This window comes from Rhinoraja longicauda, chromosome 8 (genome assembly GCF_053455715.1).
Source record: "Rhinoraja longicauda isolate Sanriku21f chromosome 8, sRhiLon1.1, whole genome shotgun sequence".
Taxonomy (NCBI): Eukaryota; Metazoa; Chordata; class Chondrichthyes; order Rajiformes; family Arhynchobatidae; genus Rhinoraja; species Rhinoraja longicauda.
The window spans coordinates 37,461,265-37,482,976 of NC_135960.1; the positions used below are offsets into that span (position 1 = coordinate 37,461,265).

General features: G+C 40.1%; 1 protein-coding gene across 3 annotated transcripts in view; it reads left to right on the forward strand.

The window, feature by feature from the left end:
• LOC144595861 (partitioning defective 3 homolog B-like) overlaps nt 1–21,712 on the forward strand; it is a 916,989-nt gene that overhangs the window by 775,279 nt on the left and 119,998 nt on the right. For all 3 annotated transcript variants that reach the window (XM_078403665.1, XM_078403667.1, XM_078403666.1), the window contains one exon: nt 20,624–20,756. In XM_078403665.1, coding sequence (XP_078259791.1) covers nt 20,624–20,756 — 133 coding nt within the window. The remainder of the gene's footprint in view (nt 1–20,623; nt 20,757–21,712) is intronic.

Below are 21,712 nucleotides of genomic sequence, written 5' to 3' on the forward strand. Positions count from 1 at the left end.
TTATTCTTAAACCATGTCACTAAAACAAATGACATGGTGATCATCACATCACTATCTTGAAATCCTATCAGGTGCAGATTAATTCTCACCTGCGCCACATCACAACCACTCACCAAATGTACTCCAACATTAGAAAGCGTTAAGTTCAAGAAGGCAACATACAAATGCAGGGAATTTTTATTCTCAAGATTCCAGCATCTGCAGTTTCTTGTATCACTACTTTTGATTCATGCCAGATATTGAGAAGTCTACAAACTTTTCATTGTGATGGTTGTTCTTCGTACTTCGGTTTTTGTGCTATCATAATAATAATAATAAATGTCCCACAACGGGGAAATTTGCAGGGTTACAGCAGCAAAGTGGATAGCAAAAATAAATAAGCATTCATTTAAAAAAAAAATAACGGTAATGATCTTTATTTACTGGTCTGCTGGGAGCAGTGCTGGTTGTGCAGTCTGACGGCAGCAGGAAGGAAGGACCTTCGATATCTCTCCTTCTCACACTTGGGGTGAAGAAGTCTGTCACTGAAGGAGCTGCTCAGTGCAGTGACAGTATCATCATCCTCTCTCCCACCACCTGCACAGAGTCGAGGGGGCATCCCAGGACACAGCTAGCCTTCTTGATCAGTTTATCAAGTCTCATCATGTCAGCAGTTGAGATGCTGCTGTTCCAACAGACCACTCCATAGAAAATGGCTGATGCCACCACAGTGTCGAAGAAGGTCCTCAGGGGTGCCTCCTGCACGCCAAAGGACCTGAGTCTCCTCAGCAGGTACAGTCTGCTCTGGCCTTTCTTATACAGTGCATTAATATTATCAGTCCAGTCCAGTTTATTGTTCAGGTAAACACCCAGGTACTTATAAAAGTCCATTCTCTCAATGGTCTACCATGGTCTACCATATGTAGTATAACAGATAATGTATGTATTATTGTTGTTGTTGTTGTGTCTAATGTGCCTGTGAAATTGCTGTAATAATTTCTAGCCTATATCCACTGGACATGACCAATAAATGCTCTTAATTCTTGAGGATTCATTCAAGTTGCTGTCTTGGGAAGATTGGTGCTCAGAATGAGTTCAGTTTTAGGTCCTCCTTTCTTACCATAACCATCATGAACCAAAAGACAAATGGGTATGTAGTTGGTGGACAGGATGTGTAAAAGTCAATGCATTGATGATAATTCTTCCTGCCTGCCCTGAAGGTAAGTAAAAAGCAATCAGTGTGCTGTAACACCCTAGCTACTCTGAAGAAAGGAACGTAGTCCTTGTGTTTTAGTACAACCTCTTTCAATATTCATTTCACAGGGCTACAATATGCCAACTGTAGAACCAAAGAAATTTACTCATCATGGTACCCATTCATGATGATTAATTCTCAGGCAATTGTGGCACGGTAGCGCAGTGGTAGAGTTGCTGCTTTACAGCGAATGCAGCGCCGGAGACTCAGGTTCGATCCTGACTACGGGTGCTGCACTGTAAGGAGTTTGTACGTTCTCCCCGTGACCTGCGTGGGTTTTCTCCGAGATCTTCGGTTTCCTCCCACACTCCAAAGACGTACAGGTATGTAGGTTAATTGGGTAAATGTAAAATGTAAAAATTGTCCCTAGTGGGTGTAGGATAGTGTTAATGTACGGGGATCGCTGGGCGGCACGGACTTTGGAGGGCCGAAAAGGCCTGTTTCCGGCTGTATATATATGATATGATATGATATGATAATAGTGTGTTTGTTTATGGTGAGTCAGCAAGACACCATTCAATCATTTGTAGTTGGGTCAACAGTCCAAAGGGCAGAGCCCGTTCAGCTCTGCACATTTCCTGTGGGTTTTTTGCAAAGAATATTATTTTAAGGGAGAGAGTTGAAATGAGAAACAGTTATTTCGCTTTGTGTTTTTTTCCCCAAAGATGATCAATTCACATAAAATCTCTACGAGTTTAGATTTTAAGATTTCTGTGATGGACTGAAATGAAATGTGTCTAAGCAATAAACATCAAAACATATAAAGATTTTCTGGGTTTTTGTTAAGTTGCAGACATTTCATGTCAGACCAGCGACTCACTGGTGAACGTACTCTCATTAACTTAATTAGTTTCTGCAGTGGGTGCATTCATTGTCCCGGTCAATAACCTCTGGAAAAGCCCTTGTGGAGAGCAGCAATGGCTTTGTATAAGCATTACACAAAATGCACAAAATAAAGTGTGTATATATATTGGAAAGTTCTCGCATGGGAAATAAATATATATATATATATATATATATATATATATATATATGTGTGTGTGTGTGTGTGAGCGCATGTTGTCAACTGTTTACTGAGACTGGGAATTTGCCTTTTATAGGTAAAGACATACAGGCTTATTTATTTCCCATGCGAGAACTTTCCAAGTGCTTTCTGACAATCCTGTTCAAAAGTGTACTCAGTACAGGAATGTCTAGGATTTCAAATTCATGTGGTATTTGGGGAACCACATGTGAAGTTATATCCCTCTTTCCGTGAACTTGGATCACAAGTCATCAAGTTGTAAATGGTAATGAGTCTCACCATTCTTCTTCGGAAATATGACAGCTCAATAGGAAAGCATGCTGACCACAATCCTTTTCACATCCCTCACCCTGTTACCTTCCAAGAGCTACACGTTCCACCAATTCTGGCCTTTTACTTGTCCTACTACCCACCGTTTGTGGCTATGCCTTCAAAGATATCATCTTCCTGGAATTTATTTCCTAAACTTTTCCCGATTTATCCCGTGCTCTTTAAAACCTCTTCTCACTGTACTAAGTATGTAGTTGTGGGTCCAATTTTAGTCTGATAACCTTTCTGTGAAGTGCTTTATAATATTTTATTCCTTTACATGCAAGCTCCAATTAACATCAGATTATATCTTCAGTAAGGCATGATGACAAATAATATTTCTTGTAGCAAGCAAGGCAGTAATTGAAAGCACAAGCATGTTTTGGTGACAAATTTGTAATAGGATTTATAAAAATGTCTACTCTAATACCCATTATAGCTGCCATCTGTGTTGATGTGTGTGTTTTTAATAAAACATGACATACTGAAGTTTACAATTTTGTTGGAGTATTTGAGCATAAAGTCATCTGATTTCACATGTTCATTGTCCTGAACTAAAAATCTTGAGATGTCACTTATTCACAATCCCTCCAGCGTTACAGAACACTTCACAGAATGCAGGCATTCCGCCGATCATTCCTATACCAGTTCTTTGAAACTGCTATCCATTCAGTTCTACTATATTCCCATATACTTGCAGTATTTTTCATTTTCAAGTATACATCCTATTGAAAGTGAGCATTGAATCTGTTTTCATTCAGTGGATTGCAGATCATAACTACTCACTATGTAAACACCTTGCTGCTCATTTTCCCTTGTGTTCTTTTGTCTGACATCTGAAATCTGCATCAGCCCAAAGGTTCCCAAACCGAAACGTTGTCTATCCATTCCCTCCACAGATGCTGCCTGACCCATTGGAATCCTCCAGCACTTTGTCTTTTGCTCAATATTCTTGTGCAACTGTTGTTTCTTGTGTCTCTAAAATTGGTGTTTTATTTCTGCAGATTTTCTCCCTATCAACACTATCAAAATTAAAAACATAGTTCAAGAGTCAAGAGTGTTTTACTGTCATACATCCCAGATAGAACAATGAAATTCTTACTTGCTGCAGCACAACAGAATATGTGAACATAGTACACTGTAAACAATAGAATAAACGAGAGAAAAAAAGTTCAGTGTGCATATATACACACACTCACAAGTACACACATATATATATAAATACAAACACATACTCAAAAGACAAACAATAGTAGTGTAATAATAATAATAATAATAATAATAATAATAATAATAATAATAATAATAATAATAATAATAATAATAATAATAATAATAATAATAATAATAATAATAATAATAATAATAATAATAATAATAATAATAATAATAATAATAATAATAATAATAATAATAGTCTATTGTAGTTGAGAGCTTATTTGAGGTTGTAGTGTTTAATACCCTGATGGCTGCAGGGAAGAAGCTGTTCCTGAACCTGGACGTTACAATTTTCAGGCTCCTGTACCTCCTTCCCGATGGCAGGGGTGAAATGAGTGTGTGGCCAGGATGGCATGGGTCTCTGATGATGCTGGCTGCCTTTTTGAGGCAGCGACTCTGATAAATCCCTTCGATGGTGGGGAGGTCAGAGCCGATGTTGGACTGGGCAGTGGTCACAACATTTAGCAGTCTTTTCCGCTCCTGTGCGTTGAAGTTGCTGAACCAGGCCATGATGCACCCTGTCAATATGCTCTCTACTGTACACCTGTAGAAGTTCAAGAGAATCCTCTCTGACATACCGAATCTCCGTAATCTTCTCAGGAAGTGGACGCATTGATGTGCTTTATTTATAATTGTATCAGTGTGCTGGGTCCAGGAAAGATATTCGGAAATATGTACGCCCAGGAATTTGACATTTTTGACCCTCTCCTGTTAATAAAAACTGGATTCTGGGCCCTCATCCTTCCTCTTCCAAAGTCCACAATCAGTTCATTGGTTTTACTGATATTGAGAGCAAGGTTGTTGTGCTGGCACCATTTGGTCAATCAGTCAATCTCACTTCTATACTCTGACTCATCACCATCTGTAATTCATCCAACAACGGTGGTGTCGTCAGTGAACTTGAAGATGGAGTTTGCACTGCGTCCGGCTACACAGTCATGAGTGTAGAGTGAGTGGAGCAGGGGGCTGAGCTCGCAGCCTTGAGGTGCTCCCGTACTGATTATTAATGAGGAAGAAGTATTTCTGCTAATTCGATCAGGCTGTGGTCTGTGGATGAGGAAGTCGAGGATCCAATTGCAGAGGGATGCACAGAGTTTTGAACATCTCAAAGAAACCTCCTTTTCGCTTTGTCTAGAACTTGAGGAGCAACCTTTTCTCTCAGCGGGTGGTGGGTATGGTTCCTGTTAAAGTTCCTATTAAATCGTGCCCCTCTCACCTTAAACCTATATTCTCGGGTTATTGATTCCCCTACCCTAGGTAAAATACTCTGTGCATTCACCCAATCTATTCCCCTGTCAGAAATGGTAATTGAGACAGCCAATATAACAGCATTTAAAAGTCACCAGAAAGTCTAAATAAGTTTTGTGTCTACCAGAAAGTTTAGAGGGATATTAGCCAAACACGGGCAAATGGGTCTAGCTTAGATGGGGCATTTTGGTCGGCATGATGTTGAGCTGAAGGGTCTGTTTTTGTGCTCTATGATTCTATGTGCATATATATCTTGCATGGCAGTTGCTATTTTTTCAACCAGTGAAGGTATATTCCCTTCTTAATGAACTTACATGAAATTGAATGACTGACAAATCCAAACGGATGTTAAAATTCCAGTTCTGGATGTCTGAAGATTCTTTTCCCAAAAGTTTTAATGTTCTTTTTCTTTTCACAGATAATTTGTAAGTTGTTGTCCACTGACATTTCTTGATTTACTCTCCATCATCTGTATCTTACTGCATCGTTCTACCCAATGCTATTTCATGTGTTGATAGCAATCTAAAATCTAGCAATCATGCTACTCAAGTCTTATCAGTTCCATGACAGCTCCCAGCAGAATAATCCCATGTCCCTGTTACCTATTCTCTGTAATACACTCATCAGCTCCACCCTTATTCTCCTACCACCTTCTATGCTAGGGTGTGTCACTTACAGCAGCTGGTTAATGTACCAGCATGTCTGGCATATGGGAGGAAACTGACATATCCTGGGCATCTGGCCATCGGGAGAACATGCAAACTCCTCACCCAAGCTGAGGACCAATTTGGGTCTTTGGATCTATGAGGTAGCAGCGCTGCCTACTGCACCACCAAGATGCCTTGAAGAAGCCATGGAAGAAGAGGCACATTTGTAAATCACATGATTCTTGTGCCCCAAGGTGCTCGTGAGCATGTTAATGACTTGTGAAGTCCAGTCAATATTGTTACGTAGGTGAACAAGCCAGCTAATGCCTGCACAAGATCCAAAAAAAACAGCAGTGAAATAAACTACCAGACTTGGAGCTAGTTACTGAGACTGAATGAATGTTGTCTAAGTGAGTACTTCTGTCCGTCTCTTTAGAAAAACATGGAATCTTTCACATCCACCTGAATAGTAAAAGCTATCCTTTTGTTTAACGTTTCAGCCAAAAGATAATGCAGTGTTCCTTTAGTACCAGATTGAAGCCTGGACTATGTATTATTCAGTGTTATATTTTACTGCTGTTTCTCATAACTCAAAGAAACTGCTTAGGGCATGGATCTGTTTCAATGCTTTCTTCACATGGGCAAGTGAAAGATGCAAAGATCCTTGCATTAAACTATAAATTATATTTAAATTTATTTTTTAGCATTCGTCTCCGTTATTTCAAATTGGCACGGAAGTGGAATATAATAATCATTGAGTTATTAGACCTTGGAATGTAGTCAAGAAATCCATGCAAAATAAATAATGGTGTAATGTTACCTGGATCCATGATCATTTATCTTTGGGACAGAGAGTGCCTCTGCATATCTTTTCCCGGGAACACCAGAGGAAGAGAGCCAGTTAAATTATTGATAATAGACACAAAATGCTGGAGTAACTCAGCGGGACTGGCAGCATCTCTGGATAGAAGGAATGGGTGACATTTCGGGTCGAGACCCTTCTTCAGACCCTTCTGCAGAAATTATTGATAACCCAGCTTCACTATCCTCATCCATTATTGCATTCAAGTTTGCAATAGCAGAATTTGCCTTATTTAGAATTTATTATTCAGATAAACTAGGCAACCAACATTCAAGCTTCGTGACATAAGTTCCATTGACTGATGCAGTTTGTTGGACAACATTACTGGCTAACTGGCTACTTATTCCAGTAATATTGGAAAGAGGAAGTTACTCATGAATTGTGGAACTGCAGACGTCATATCCAAAATTGTTTCAGGAAGTAAATAACATTGAAATACTTTTGAATCTTTTGTGTTGACATTTTTTTGTTGTTACAGAATTAAGCATTATTAATTCTGCAGAAACATTTAAAAAATAAGCTTGCAAAGTATATTCTATAAAATGAAAGTTGAAATCTTTTTTTTAATCTATTCTGAACATTGTCCTGTTTGTAAGAGAATACATCTATTAAAATCTCATGGGTCTACTATAACAAAGACCAGGGATTGTACCAAAATCAATATTAACTTATATCCCTAAAACAGACACAAAACAAAATAATTCTGGTTTAGTTATCTACATCAAGCCATTGGATCTCACCCTATTGGAGATATTCCCTTGTTCTACCCAGTCCTTCCCCATCCTTTTTTGTTACTGAAAACTGTCTTTTTGCTCTCTCTTTCCAGTTCTGTTGAAGGGTCCAGGACCAGAAACATTAACTATCACTCTTATGGCAGATGCTGCTGACGCAAAGAGCATTTCCAGCATTTTCTATTTTTATTTCAGATTTCCAGCAGCTGCAATTTTTATTTTTATTTTCTGGAAATCTGAAAATACTGGAAGTGCTCAATGGGTCTGACAGCATCTGGGGAGAAGGAAGCAGTTTGCTCTGGGTCACATCAATAACATTTCATTGAAAATCAGGATGAAGTGAGAGCAGCAATTCTTGCTAAATACTTTGGAGTCATCTGTAATCAAGGTGGAGGTGGGTGGAGAATCAAACTAAAAAAATGATGGAATTTTAGCTTGGATCGTTGCAGAATATTGGAGTGAGAAAGAATAACTAAGGGGAGAGGTGTGACTGTGAGAGCTAGTTTGGTAGATCGGGAATGAGAAGAGAAAAATAATGAAGGTAAAACAAATGTCCCATTGGTGGGAAAAGAAGAATCTCTTTACAGTCAATGTTGCCTACAGGAGTCACTGCCTCAAAAAGGCAGCCAGCAAGATCAGGGACTCATACCACCCTGGCCACACTCTCATTTCAGTCCTGCCATCCGAAAGAAGGTACAGGAGCCTGAAAACTGGAACATTCAGATTCAGGAGCAGCTTCTTCCCAACAACCTTCAGGCTATTAAATACTACAACCTCCAACTAATCTCTGAACTACATAGACTTGGAGGGCATTGTTTTTATTGTTTTTGCCTTTGCACTATTATCACTTGTTTGTTTTATATACTGAACATTTTTGTTGTTTATTATGGTGTTTACAGAGTACTTTGCTTATTTATTCTGTGCATTACCACAAGTAAGAATGTTATTGTTCCATGCTGGGACATGTAAGAATAAAGCACTCTTGACTTGATTGTCTTGACTCTTCCTGGAAGGAAAGAACCAGTAAATGAAGCAATGTGCTGCAGAAAAATACATAGAATGGATAATTGGTCTGGAACATCAATTCTGTTTCTCTCGCCACAGAAACCTGCTGAGTATTTTCCAGCATAAAACAAAGTATGGAGGGCTTTTCCGACCTTTTGTTTTACTAAAGTAGCTTATCTGGTCATTATCAAATCACTGATGTCATCAAAGACACATATTATACTATCCTTTCTTCCCTTCTGTATGGAAGATACAGCTGTTCGGGCTAACGGAATCAAGGGATATGGGGAAGGAAACAGGAACGGGGGAATGATTTTGGATGATCGGCCATGATCATATTGTATGGTGGTGCTGGTTCGAAGGGCCAAATGGCCTACTCCTGCACCTATTTTCTATGTTTCAATGCGTAACTGTTCCTGATCTCCTTCAGGACCCTGAGTATTGAATCTGGGTCGAACGTAGCAGAGACCTGACTGCAGGGTAGCTTGTCCACTTGCCTCAGGAATGAAGCAGAGATAATTAGAGAGTAGAGATGAAATGCTTTGAAAGTACGCACTAAGTGCATTGCCTTTAACTTGTTTTCAATAAAAAATGATGTGTAAATCTGTACTCATTGAACCCGACCGAATCAGATAAGTGTGGATCGTATTTATTGAAATTTAGGTTATTTATAAACAGCAAAAAGAACTCCTTTGTGGAATTATTTAATTCTTTATATTCTCCATATTCATTTGCATTTACAAAAACATTCTTGATTTCTTTTGGATCTTGCAAAATGGAAGATATTGTGTGTGAATTAAGGAAATGTAATCAGGATTGTAATATCTGCTCAGAGGGAGAGCTAAATGACACAAGTGGGGCAATTTACTGAGCAGGAGCAATTTTATTTGTTAAATATTTAATTACGAAGCAATCAGTGCATTGTATGGTGACTACAATTCATAAAATACTGGGTATAAACATGAAATACATTGTTGAGCAATAAATGGCTTAAACTTCCATTGATTTGGTTATCCCTTTGAGGAATTCAACAGCACCTCCTGATTGTAATCCAATTTAAAAAATGGTAAATTAACAACAATAGAGACACAGGGAGCTGCAGATGCTGAAATCTTGAGCAAAACACAAAGTGCTGGAGTAACTCAGCGCATCCGGCACCATCTGTGGTGGGAATGGATAGGCTGCATTTGGAATTTGCAGACTCATTCTTTTTCTCCATTAGGAAAAGCGCCAATGATTGGTAAGCAAGAGCAATATCAGGTACAGTCTGAAGAAGAGTCAGAATCCAAAAAGTTGTCTGTGGATTCCCTCCACCTGCTGAGTTCTCCACCATCCTTATTTTACTCAAGATATCAGCATCTGCAGCCTCTGGAGTCGACAATATCAAGTGTGTTCTGAGTTGCTTAGTAACTCATGTTCAACTCTTCATCCTTCTAACTTCACCTACCCCCTCAACCACCCATCCAGATGTGCACAGAACTCTCAACTGCATCCTGTGAAAACACTGTGAATTTGGGGAGAACACTCGAGTGGAAATGCTCCCAGATGTGGAGGCTTGCATCCAACATCTTGTGAATGGCCAACAGTTTAGGCTTACATTTTACAGCACATTTACAATTGCGAGGCATTGCATTTGGATCGAACAATATTTGTGTCATACACATTGAGGGATATTAGGAATTGGCAATTATAAACAATATTGAAAAAAGATAAGCTACCAAAAACAGTACTTTGGGTTATAGAGGTAGTAGTAAGACAAAGTATGGTAAGGAGCGTTCTGTAAAAGTCAGGTTAGGAAATGACCTGAAACAATCAGATGTAGAAACAAAGAACTGCAGAGGCTGGTTTATGCCAAAGATGGACACAAAGTGCTGGAGTAACTCCGTGGGTCAGGCAGCAGCTCTGGAGAAAAAGGAAAGGTCCCAAATTGAAATATCAACCCATCCTTTTTCTCCAGGGATGCTGCTTGACCTGCTGAGTTTCTCCAGCATTTCATGCCTATCTTTGAAACAGTCAGAGTTAGGTTATGACCATCTGTCATTTGAATAAATTGTTGATTGGTGAGGTTTTTTGACGGGAAAGTTTTGCATCGTTCATGAGATGGTGCAGTTTCTGTACTTAATTAAATGTGCTAATACCCTCTGCTTTTCTGACACCACCCATCACTACCATCTAACCCCCACCCCCACAACTTTCCTTCTGTGGCCCAGGTGCTCTCTGTGAGCGCTAACACTTAGACATAATACAAGCCAGCTGTAAAGTTGACATTTGAGTGAATGTTTTCAATTAAATCCTGCCATTTAAATACATTGGCAGGATCCCACCCCCACTATCTTGTACAGTCTGAATTGTCAATCCCAGATGTTTGGCTCAAAAGGTCTCACTGACCTGGGAGATGATACCGTACCGGGGAGGATGTTTTCCCATAAATGTAAGTGTTACTTAAGAAGTGCAAGGACTATTATATAACTAACAGAACGGAACTGGCCTCTCCCTTTGGAAAGGATTGAAATTCAAGGATTTCATCAATGGGATAACGTCAATCTAATTCCCTTGAATAGCTCAGTCAAGTTGTTAGCATTTTGTGAAAAGCATATCCAGTTGGGAGCCCTAACAGAATAATAATTAAATAGAATGGTCCCCAAGAGTTTATTCACATTTTGTTTTTATAGTATTCTCCTTCCTTGCTCCAGATTTCATGCTGTCTCCTATATAATTGCTTCAAACCTAAAACATTTCTCTCCCTACAACCAAACCCCTTAAAGTTTTTCCTCTGCATCTCTCCTGCACCAAGGCTGTATGCTGTTCTGCAAAATATTTGCACTTGTACTGCAAATTCTGCAACCATGGGACATTCTAAAACTCATTACGGTGAATGACGTGATTTTGAAATGCACACATCGTTATATTGTTGGGAATGTGGCAGACAGTTTGTGCACAACTAGGTCCCAAAACATCAATTAGATTCTACAGGTATGTTAAGAGTAAAAGGCTGGCTAGGGAAAGATTGGTGGTCCCCATGGCCACCTTTGTTTAGAACCGCAAGAGATGGGGGAGATATTAAATCAATATTTCTCATCTGTTTTTATTAAGGAGAATATCATAGATGCTAAGAATTGGGGCATAAGAGGTATGATGTCTTCAATCATATGCAAATTACCAATGAGGAGGTATTTATAGTTTTAGAGTGCATTAATTAGGACACATCCCCAGGGTCTGAACAAATGCATCCTCAGACCTTGGTCGGGAGCAGATTGCAGAGGCTCTTGCAGAGATATTTGCCACAGCTGAAGTTCCAGAAGACTGAAGGGTGGCTAATGTTGTACCATTATTGAGGAAGGGCTGCAAGGACAAGGCAGATAAATATAGGCCGGTGAGCCTGACATGATGTGGTGGGAATGTTGTTGGAGGGGATTCTTAGGGACAGTATCTACCACTTAGGGACTGTTTTTCGATAGGAACAGGCTGGTACGGGATAGTCATCATGGCCTTGTGCATGAGAAAACACATCTCACCAATCTGGTACAGTTGTTTAAAGAGGACACCAAAAGGATTGATGAAGGCAGGGCAGTGGACAATGTGTCTGTGGACTTTGATAAGTGCTGCATGGTAGACTCGTCTGGAAGGTTAGATCACATGGAATCCAGCTAGCGAATTTAATTAAAATTGGCTTTGAGGAAGGAGTCCAAGAGTAGTTATGGTGGTTCGCATTTCTGATTGGAGGCCCGTGACCAGTGGAGTGCCACAGGAGTCAGTGCTGGGTCTACTGTTTGTTATCTACAGTAATGATTTGGATGACAATGTAGTTAACATCGTTAGTAAATTTGCAAATTACATCAAAAGTGGTGGTGCGGTAGACAGTGAGGAATGATATCTAAGGTTACAACAGGATCTAAGTCATTTGTGAAGGTGAGCCAAGAATTGGCAAATGGAACTCTAACAGTGGGATGATACACTTTGCTATGTCAAACCAGTGCAGAACTTACACAGTAAATGGGTGTTGCAGAACAGAGAGATCAGGGAGTACCAGTGCATGGTTCCCTGAAAGTGGTCAGTGAGGTGAAATAGTGCCGTGAAGAAGGCATTTGGCACACTTGCTTTTGTTGGGAAGGGTACAGAGTGCAAAGTTGGGTCATCATGATGCAGTTGTACAAGTCGTTGGTGAGACCATATTTTGAGTACTGTATGCAGTCCTGGTCACCCCGCATTAGGCAGGATGTCATTTAGTTGGAAAGGGTGCAGCAGAGATTCACCAGATTCAACAGAATAGGAAATGTCCTCAAAAGTCCCAAATGAGCTGCGCATTTGTCCCTTATTCATCTAATATTTATAGCCCATTCTTTTGACTCACCCACGGGTAGAAACATATTTACATTCACCATATTAAACCCTTTTGCAATCTAATGATTTATATTCGGCCAATTATCAGCATTACCTTCTTTGGAGAAAGAAGACACAATTTGTTGACTATAATTTCTAATGTAATCTCTTGCACATTCTCTAGTTCCCCAGCCTGTTTAATAAAGTTTCGGTGAAACATATTTTTTTTAGCATTAAAATTCTGTGATCAAAACTCAGAGCAAGTTTATACTTTCCCGTCTTTCCCACCCTCTTGCTCAATGCAAAACAACATGACATTCCATCGTCCAGCAGAAATCAGGTGACTCATCTGGCTTCCATCTGTCTGGCTGATATAATCTGCAGAAACTATTATGTGGTTAAAACTCTTGTTCATGTTTCACAACCCACAGAGGGAGTTTAATTACGGCATGAGGGCCCTTAAACCTACATGAAGTGAGGAATTCTGGAAACATAACCACGAAAGATGAAGAAGGTCACAAGATCTTTACAGACACTTCAGGCACCAGGGGTTAATTTCAATTATCAAAATGTTCACAATTTAGCTTATGTTGGAGCTGTCAAATGAATACGCTGTACAAATAAAGACGGCGTAAAATAAAAACATACTTTCAAAAGTCAAAGTGCTGCCACCACAATTTTTGGTGATTAAAATGCGACCACAATATTTACTCTTTCGTTAACATTTTTAGCCAAGTAATCAAAGATATTTTGCAAAAGAAGCTGGCGGAAATGAGTGACAAATAAGGATATTTGTATTTGAGTTGAAGATATTTGAGTCTGATGAAACGTCTGGACCCGAAAGGTCACCTATTCCTTTTCTCCAGAGATGGTGCCAGACCTGCTGAGTTTTACTCCAGTATTTGTGTCTATCATAGTATATTTTTGAACTGTGTTTTGATCTGGAAGTTGGGACCAGATTCAATTAGAATATTCAAAAAGATTGGTGCAATAATTCCATGGATCTGTCATGTTCTGAACTTTGGTAGTGCCAGACCAGCAGATTTTTCAGACTATTGAATGTAACACCCAGCACAATTTTTTATTCACTTTTTTAAAAGATGTTGTCTAATATAAATTTATCAGTGAACCAGTTAAGTTTAAAGCGAAGGTGTTTATTCACAAAATGCTGGAGCAACTCAGCAGGCCAGGCAGCATCTCAGGAGAGAAGGAATGGGTGACGTTTCGGGTCGAGACCCTTCTTCAGACTGATGTCAGGAGGGGCGGGACAAAGTTAAGTTTAAAGTGAGTGCAGGAACTAGAGCCTCAGTGACAGAAAGGAGCATGGCAAGCATTGCTTGGTGATCCAGATTCTGAACCATTGGAAACCAGATTATTGGAATTGTACTGCACTTGTAATGGAAAGATTGCAGTGCTGTGGACAAAGTGCAGGGCCATGGGTCTATTTGTATAGTGCCTGTCTGGTCTCCTTCTGCTGTACAATCCTATTAAAATGCAAGTATTTTGCAGGCATTGATCTCATTCTCCTGCCTTAATTAAAGGATGATCCTGTGTACTCTCCAAACTGAATAGACGAGGCATTGCTTTTGAACCTAATGCTGCCAGCACCCAATGATTCCTCAGCAGCATCTTTACAGTATTGATCACTGGATCGTGGGCAGGACCAGAAATCCTCACTAATGAAGTCTCTCTGCTTGTCCCATGGTGGGCAACACCATTGACTGGGGCTTGCGTTTTCCCATGCCTCTTGTCTTGAGAAGGCAGTTGCTTTTTTAGTTGAACCCAATGGTTTCGACATTGTTCTTAGCCTTTTCAGAACCCACAAAACCAGAGTGGAAGTAAGTCAGCCTTGATCCTGAGAAACTGCTTGAGAAGAGGAGGACAACTTTCTAAGCTCATCCCACATTGGTTGCCCATTTGGATAAAATTCTGGAAGGCAGCTGGAAGTTGCAGAACTCAATTGTTTACAAGACTCAGCACCTCTGATGGAGTGGTTTGGGTGCAGGAAGAGGGGAGAGAATGAAATGTTGGGGAGAAATTAAGTTAGCCCCTGAGAAGTAGGGTGCCAGAATGATTGTTTGTGAATAGCTGACACTGACTCCATGATCAGGAAAGAGGAAGAGTGTTATATTTCTTGAAACCTACCTTGTTGAACAATCATTGAATTCTTTGGCTCAGTATCAGATTTTGATGGGCATCACTCCTTAGGACATTTTTAGTACATTGATATCAATGGAAGTTTTCATCATAGAAGGAGGTTGAGTTCCTCAGTCCAAAGCAGAACAGGAAAATCCCTTAAAAGTCCCGAATAAGCTGTGCATTTGTCCCTGACTGACTGTACACTAACCCTGGAGTTTGTGGTGTATAGAGAGATGAAAAATGCCAAGTAACCTAAAACAGGAAAAATAATGCTCCTATAAACTTTGTGCAGTGCAGCATGCTGGTAGAATGAGATGCTTCATCTTCTTGGTTTACCGCTTTTAAATATATTCAATGAATAAGCACAACAGCGAAAGATAATTTATTGCAGTGCACAGTTCATTTCACTCTGCAGAGTAGAGACTGAACACTCAAGCAGTCAGACACTGGCTCAAATCTAATTTAATATTGATAGTGTTGTTAGTCAGTGCTGTTTGTGCCTACTTAATCAAAATGGCAGGCGTAATTATCTGCCGAGCTTTGCTAATGGAGTTCTATTATACTTAAAAGATTCATGACAGCCCATTTTCTTTTGCTTCATATATTTGTGTGACGCGCAGTGCGTGTGTTCGTATAATCGTATTCGTATAATCCCAAATTAATCGTATTATTCGTATAATCCCGTCCTTACAGTCTTATGGTTGGAGTTTAGTAACTTCATATTATTCTGACCTGTCCTTCCAAGGCAGGAGTCACTATTCACAGGTTTTGTCTTGTTGCAGTATGGCAGTTAGTTATTAAACTTCTGATCTTACCAAACCTAGTGACTTTACGTTAGCGTCTTTTAAAGCCTCCTTGGGATCTGACTGTACAGTTGTGGTAGATTTATTTGTGGTCCATTAATGGTACTTTACCGTGCATAATGTCTGTGAGATAGGCTCACAGATTGAAGGGGAGCTATTTTAGAACAGATGTTGTGTTGGGAACATTGTATTAGATATCATTCTCAGTAGGCAGTTTATTGAAGCCTGCCTTCTTTCCAAATTACAGCCAACAACTTTAGTTAACTCTTAACAGGGCATCTGCAAGTTTCCAAGTTGAAATTATAGCCAGCATGGAGAGTCTGAGGCAGGTAATGTGATCTGGTGTTCAAGATCTATTCACTCATCCAACTTGGAATTGTTGGTCCACATTGGCTCCACATGTGGAGAGCATAATGATGAAAAAGATAGACACAAAATGCTGGAGTAACTCAGCGGGAAAGTTAGCATCTTTGGAGAGAAGGAATGGGTGATGTTTTGGGTCGAGTCCCTTCTTCAGACTGGTCCAACCCAAAACCTCGTCGATCCGAAACATCACCCATTCCTTCTCTCCAGAGATGCTGCCTGTCCCGCCTAGTTACTCCAACATTTTGTATCTATCTTCAATTTGAACCAGCATCTGCAGTTCCTTCCTAAGCATAACGATGCTGGTCCCTAACAGCAATCCAGGTCCAATGCTGACCTCAGGTGCTGCCTGTCTGGGATGTTTGTACCATCCCAAAGAGGTGCAGGTTGGTTCTGCCACTATAAAATGCCACTATTTTGTGGATAAGTGGTGATTGAATCAGGTGGGCGCTGGTTGATAAGCTCATGGGTGTGAGAGATTAGCAATCAAGATGTGTCAGTGGATCAGAGACCACCTGTTGAAACAGGCTGTGGGGATCGCAGATCTGCTCTAGAGTGGGATCAAAGGGATCTTGGCCTTTTCCATTGTACCTGTACCTCATCATACTTGTGCATATGACAATAAACTTGAACCTGAACTCGTATATATCCCAGTCAAGCTGCACTGAGAAGGCGACATTGACCTGGCAGAGACTAATAACATATATTCTGGGATTGCATGGTCTAATTTCTCCCATACTACTCCAAAGAATGTGGAATACAGGTAACCCCAAAAGTGTATCAGGATCATAAGGCAGGGATCTCTAGTGATTCAGATTGACCCAGAAATAATTAGGAACTTTTCAGCACCACACAACTCTCACAACATAATTGCATCATTTAAATGACATGCTAATTCTGTTCAGCAACATTCCTAATGAGTACTGTAGGACATGTATGTGGGACTGAAACATAAAGCAGTAAAGGATGCAGTAAATCATGTGAGTATCAACATCTGTGATCTCTCTCTCCTCACCACCCCAACATCCTTCCCCTCTGCCCCAATGCTTGTGCTAGGACTTATTCACATTGTGTGATGGAACTCTCCCGAAAACCACATCACTTTTATGTAAAAATCTTCGCAAAGGCTCCAACCAGGAAATTGGTGAATATTTTTGATCTCTGCGATTTCCTGTTCTTTTCCAGATCTGCTTCTTTCTATGAAATGTTTCTGTATCTATTAAACATTCGTGGCTTTATAAGTGCAAGATATATGTTTTATAATACACATAGACCATGTTTTATCATGTACCTGCCATCTGTACGTACCCAATTAATTGGAATGGCCTGTCACATCTAATAATTAATTTATTCTACAGTTATGCCTTGTCACATTCATTTTCCTCTCTGTTACATCATCCCACATATTATGCATGAAACCACAGGTGGCTAACTCCCACATTAGCAGTGTTCAACCATTCCTTTACACGCCGGGCGGCACAGTGGTGCAGTGGTAAAGTTGCTGCTTTACAGAGCTAGAGACCCAGGTTCGATCCTGACTGTGGTTGTGCCTGTATGGAGTTTGTACGTTCTATATATGACCGCCTGGGTTTTCTCTGAGTTTTCCATTTTCCTCTCACATTCCAAAGATATGTAGGTTTGTAGGTTAATTGGCTTCTGTAAATTGTCCATAGAGTGTAGGGTAGAACTAGTTAATGCACGATCGTTGATCGGTGTGGGCCGAAGAGCCTTCTTCCTCGCTGTATCTCTAAACTAAGCACTGAACAATGCACACAATGCTCTCGCAGACACAGAATATTCTGCCCATGGTAGGAGAAAGAAAGGGGAAGATTTCTTTATATATCAGGATTTAAAGGGTCCAGTATCAAGGCATCAGTAACTCCTTGCTCCATATTGTTGTCCAGGTAGCTACTTGAACCTTACTGAAGGTTACAGCTTCCACCTCACTGTTGTCCAGGTGATGCCCTCCAACCTATAGCTGTTCAGATAATGCCCTCCGTCTCATTGTGGTGCGACTCCCTCCACTCTATTTAATATTCCAAATGTAACTTACTCTAATCATTTCACTGTTTCCATATGGAATACCCTTTGGATAATACACTTCTGTTTGTTTACCGAGAATAATTTTCCTCTGCTCCTCTGCCATTGTGAGAAGATAAATCTGAGATTGCTGTGAAGAGATAAATGTAGGGTTATTTAAAACTACTTGCCAGCGACTTGTGACTGACTGTAACTTTAAAATATATGGCCCTCGTTCCACAGCCTTGTCTATTTTCCTGAACACAACAAAGGATCGCTAATAGCTTTTTCATAATATAGATAGCGAATGCTGCCTGAGAGAACCTCCCTCATGCTAGCTGCAGGTCATCTCTTCTAAATTAAAAATGCGTGACATGCTTCGGCTGCAAGTAATAACGACAGAAATGCCTGTCCCGTGCATTTGAAGAAAGAAAAATGCTTGTACACTGTGATGAATGCAGCTTTATTAAAATTCTATAAAACAGATGTTTTACATTTCAGTATGCTGTGATCAGGGTTACCATTCATGTAATTGGTTGTGGAGGGTAATGTCTGTTTTTATGTGGTATGCATCTTATTTTCGCTTGATGTGTGCTGTCTTCACTGGTGGACTGCTGCAGTTAATATATTTGTTTATTTTTGAATTTGCCTGCTAGCTGTATTTGACTAGCCCTGGGTTTGAAGCCTTAACAATCATTATTATTTAACAAAAATGACTTTTCCTCCACAAACAGAGCAAATGTGGTGCCTTCCTGTACTGTGTGATTCCATTTACTACTTACATTTCCTATGGCATCTCCTGCATTGAGAAAGTGAAAATGTTGACTGTTTGTGCCTCTGCGTTTCCCTCCTATACGATTTGTTTTCACCATTTTTTTCTCTAGGTAGCTTTTTGTCCGATTCACTTATTTTCTCTTGTCATTTTGACATGGCCAGACAAATATTCCCTCATATCTTCTTCCTCGCTCCTGCATGAATCCTTTCTCCTTATCCAGCTCCTTCCCCAGAGGCAGGGAGCTGATTCTTTAAGTAGGCCTCCAACTTGGTCTTAGATTGTTGATGTTTTGGTAGAACTGTGCATTGCCTATCTTTATCTAGCAACTGATGTATTTGGTCAGTTGGAGGTCTTTGTGTAGTCTCATACATTCCTCGATTTGTAGCAACAGTTTGTAGGTTTAGTTCAGAAATGCCTATTGAAATGATTGAGTTGGTTTGGTGGTTGAGGTGATACAATTGATGTGAGGTAGAAATACTGCTTTAAATTACAACATCCACAAAATCTGGAAAACACCAGTAACAAAATGGTCTTGCCACAACTGAATCCTGCTACGATAATGAGAGGCTTCCAAAACAACACGCACTGAATCCTGATTTAAATGGTAAAACCCTGAGGGTTCAGATTTGGGAGCAGTTAGGTTGTTGTGTTGGTTTTGTTGCCAATCAAGTTTCCACAGAAACTTATTTCCATAATTACAAACATCGTTTCACCCATGTGCCAGCACTATCAGCTATCATGATGCAATGTAATTGTTTGTTTACTGATACATTGATATATTCAGAGCCATAGAGTGGAAACAGGCCTTTTGGCCCAACTCAACCCTGCTGATCAAATTGCCTGCATTTGGCCCATTTCCTTCTAAATCATTCATATCCAAGTAATTGTCCAAATGTTTTTTAAATATTGTAATTATGCCCACCATTACCATCTATTCTGTCAGCATGTTACAAATACCCACCACCCTGGATGTGAAAAGGTTGCTCCTCATATCTCCCTTTAAATCTTTCCCCTCTTACCTTAAAGCTATGCCCTCTAGTTTTAGATTCTCCATCCTGGGAAAAAGACGGTGACCACTCACCATTTAAAGATGGTAGCCTCTTGCAATTTTATTAATACAGCTGAAAGTGCCTTTCTGGCAAAATATAAAGTCAACAACGGTCCAGGAATAGTGGAACCCTCCTGAACAACTCCAGTAGTGACTCATCTGAACTTTATACTGCTATCACCATCAGAGAACTCAAACCTTTGACATTGACATGGCCAGAATGAGTGAAATATTACTGGCAGAAGGTGACAAACAACGTCTGATCTTCTCATGACCTTCTGATTCACTAATGTGGAACAAGCATATCATTGTCATCAGTGCATTCACATCAAGCTGGAGCAACGAATGAGGCCAAAGAGGAATTATGCTCTAGCCTGGAACATTCCATGGCCCTGGTCCTAATGAGAGATAGACTGTTCCTCCTGTGTGACTTAACAACAAAGTGAAGAAGGGAACAAACCTCCAAAAAGGTGTGATTCGATGTATGGTAAATAAACCTGACTGGACGTCAGGTGCTGTCAGTGTGGGATTCTGCGAGGCCTGGTTTCTTCCCACAACTCAAAAACTAGCTCATTGGTAGGTTAATCGGGAGGTAAATTGGCCCCTAGTGATAAAATCTGAGGTGGGGGGGGTGTTGGAGGTGGAAATTGATGAGGATATGAGCTGAATAAGAGTGGGATTCATGTACAATTAATATGCATGGGTGGTCATCAACAGGGATTTGGTCAGCCAAGGGATCTGTTTCCATGCTATGATTTTCATTCTCCAAAAAAGGAGAAATTACTGATCTGTCTTCCATGATGTTTAACAGTGAATTCTTGAGTATCTGTGAGGATGAACAGGGTCGATTTCTAAACATGTCCAATTGTTCTCTACAGTTCAAGACCAACTAACATGGAACGTATCCACCAGCTGAGGAAGGAGTATCACCAGGCCAGGAGGGAAGGTGCTGCTCCATCGTACGAAGAGCACGAAGACAGGTGGCGGCCTGGAGACTACCAGCCCACTTGGGTAAGTCTTATAGGTTTTCTGTGAAGGGATCACTACCATGCTCTAACCCAGTCAAACAGGTCTGGCTTCTCATGCAACCGGACAGAAGTAAAAATCTACAGTGGCCTTAACTTAAGTACCAGTTGCGCTGATTTCAATCACAGCTGTCTTGAGCATGTGCTTTGCAAACTGGAATGGAACTGAACAGCACAGGTCGAATGTATTTTGGCCAGCAGTAGGCAACAATAAATATTTACTTATGCCACCATATGGTTTCTTGACTTGTCCCAGATGGATGGTTATTTGGATACCTCATTGAGAATTCTGTATTATTTATCCACAGACTTTTTTTGAGCATTAACTTTAGATCAAGGCAATGTTTTTCCGACCATTTCTACAGCAATGTTTTTTTGTTTATCCCTTAAGGGCATCATGTTTTGGGGATTTACCTCCCCAAGTGCAGGGGAAGCAGTTCAAATCAGTTTATTTTGATTTACTAAGCAGGGAAAGAAAAACAGTGCAGGCTTTCCAAATACCAGGAAAACAAACAATTACTTCAATATAGTAACTGGCAGTTGGGTGGTTTTGAAAGCAATGTGTTTCTGTATAGCTGACCACAGCATTTAAGAATGATACTGTGACTAACTCCTTACTGGAGAAGAGGCGACTAATTATCCCCATACAAACCTCTCTCAATCTGAGGGGAATAATCCTCCATACTGAAATGAAGATGAAAGAACTCAAGACCTTTGAGATAGAACTTTATATGCAGTGCTTCCTTTGAACATTTCATTTACTAATTATATTAATATAACAGGGATTGGAATAGGCTTAATTGTATGGATTTAGGTGAAAATGCTGGAAGCACATAACAGGTCAGGCAGCATCTTGCCCTTGGAAAGAGAAACAGAGTTAACATTTCAGATGGAAGAAAGAGTGAAAAAAGGAACCATTGGAGAAGGTAATATCTCTGACAA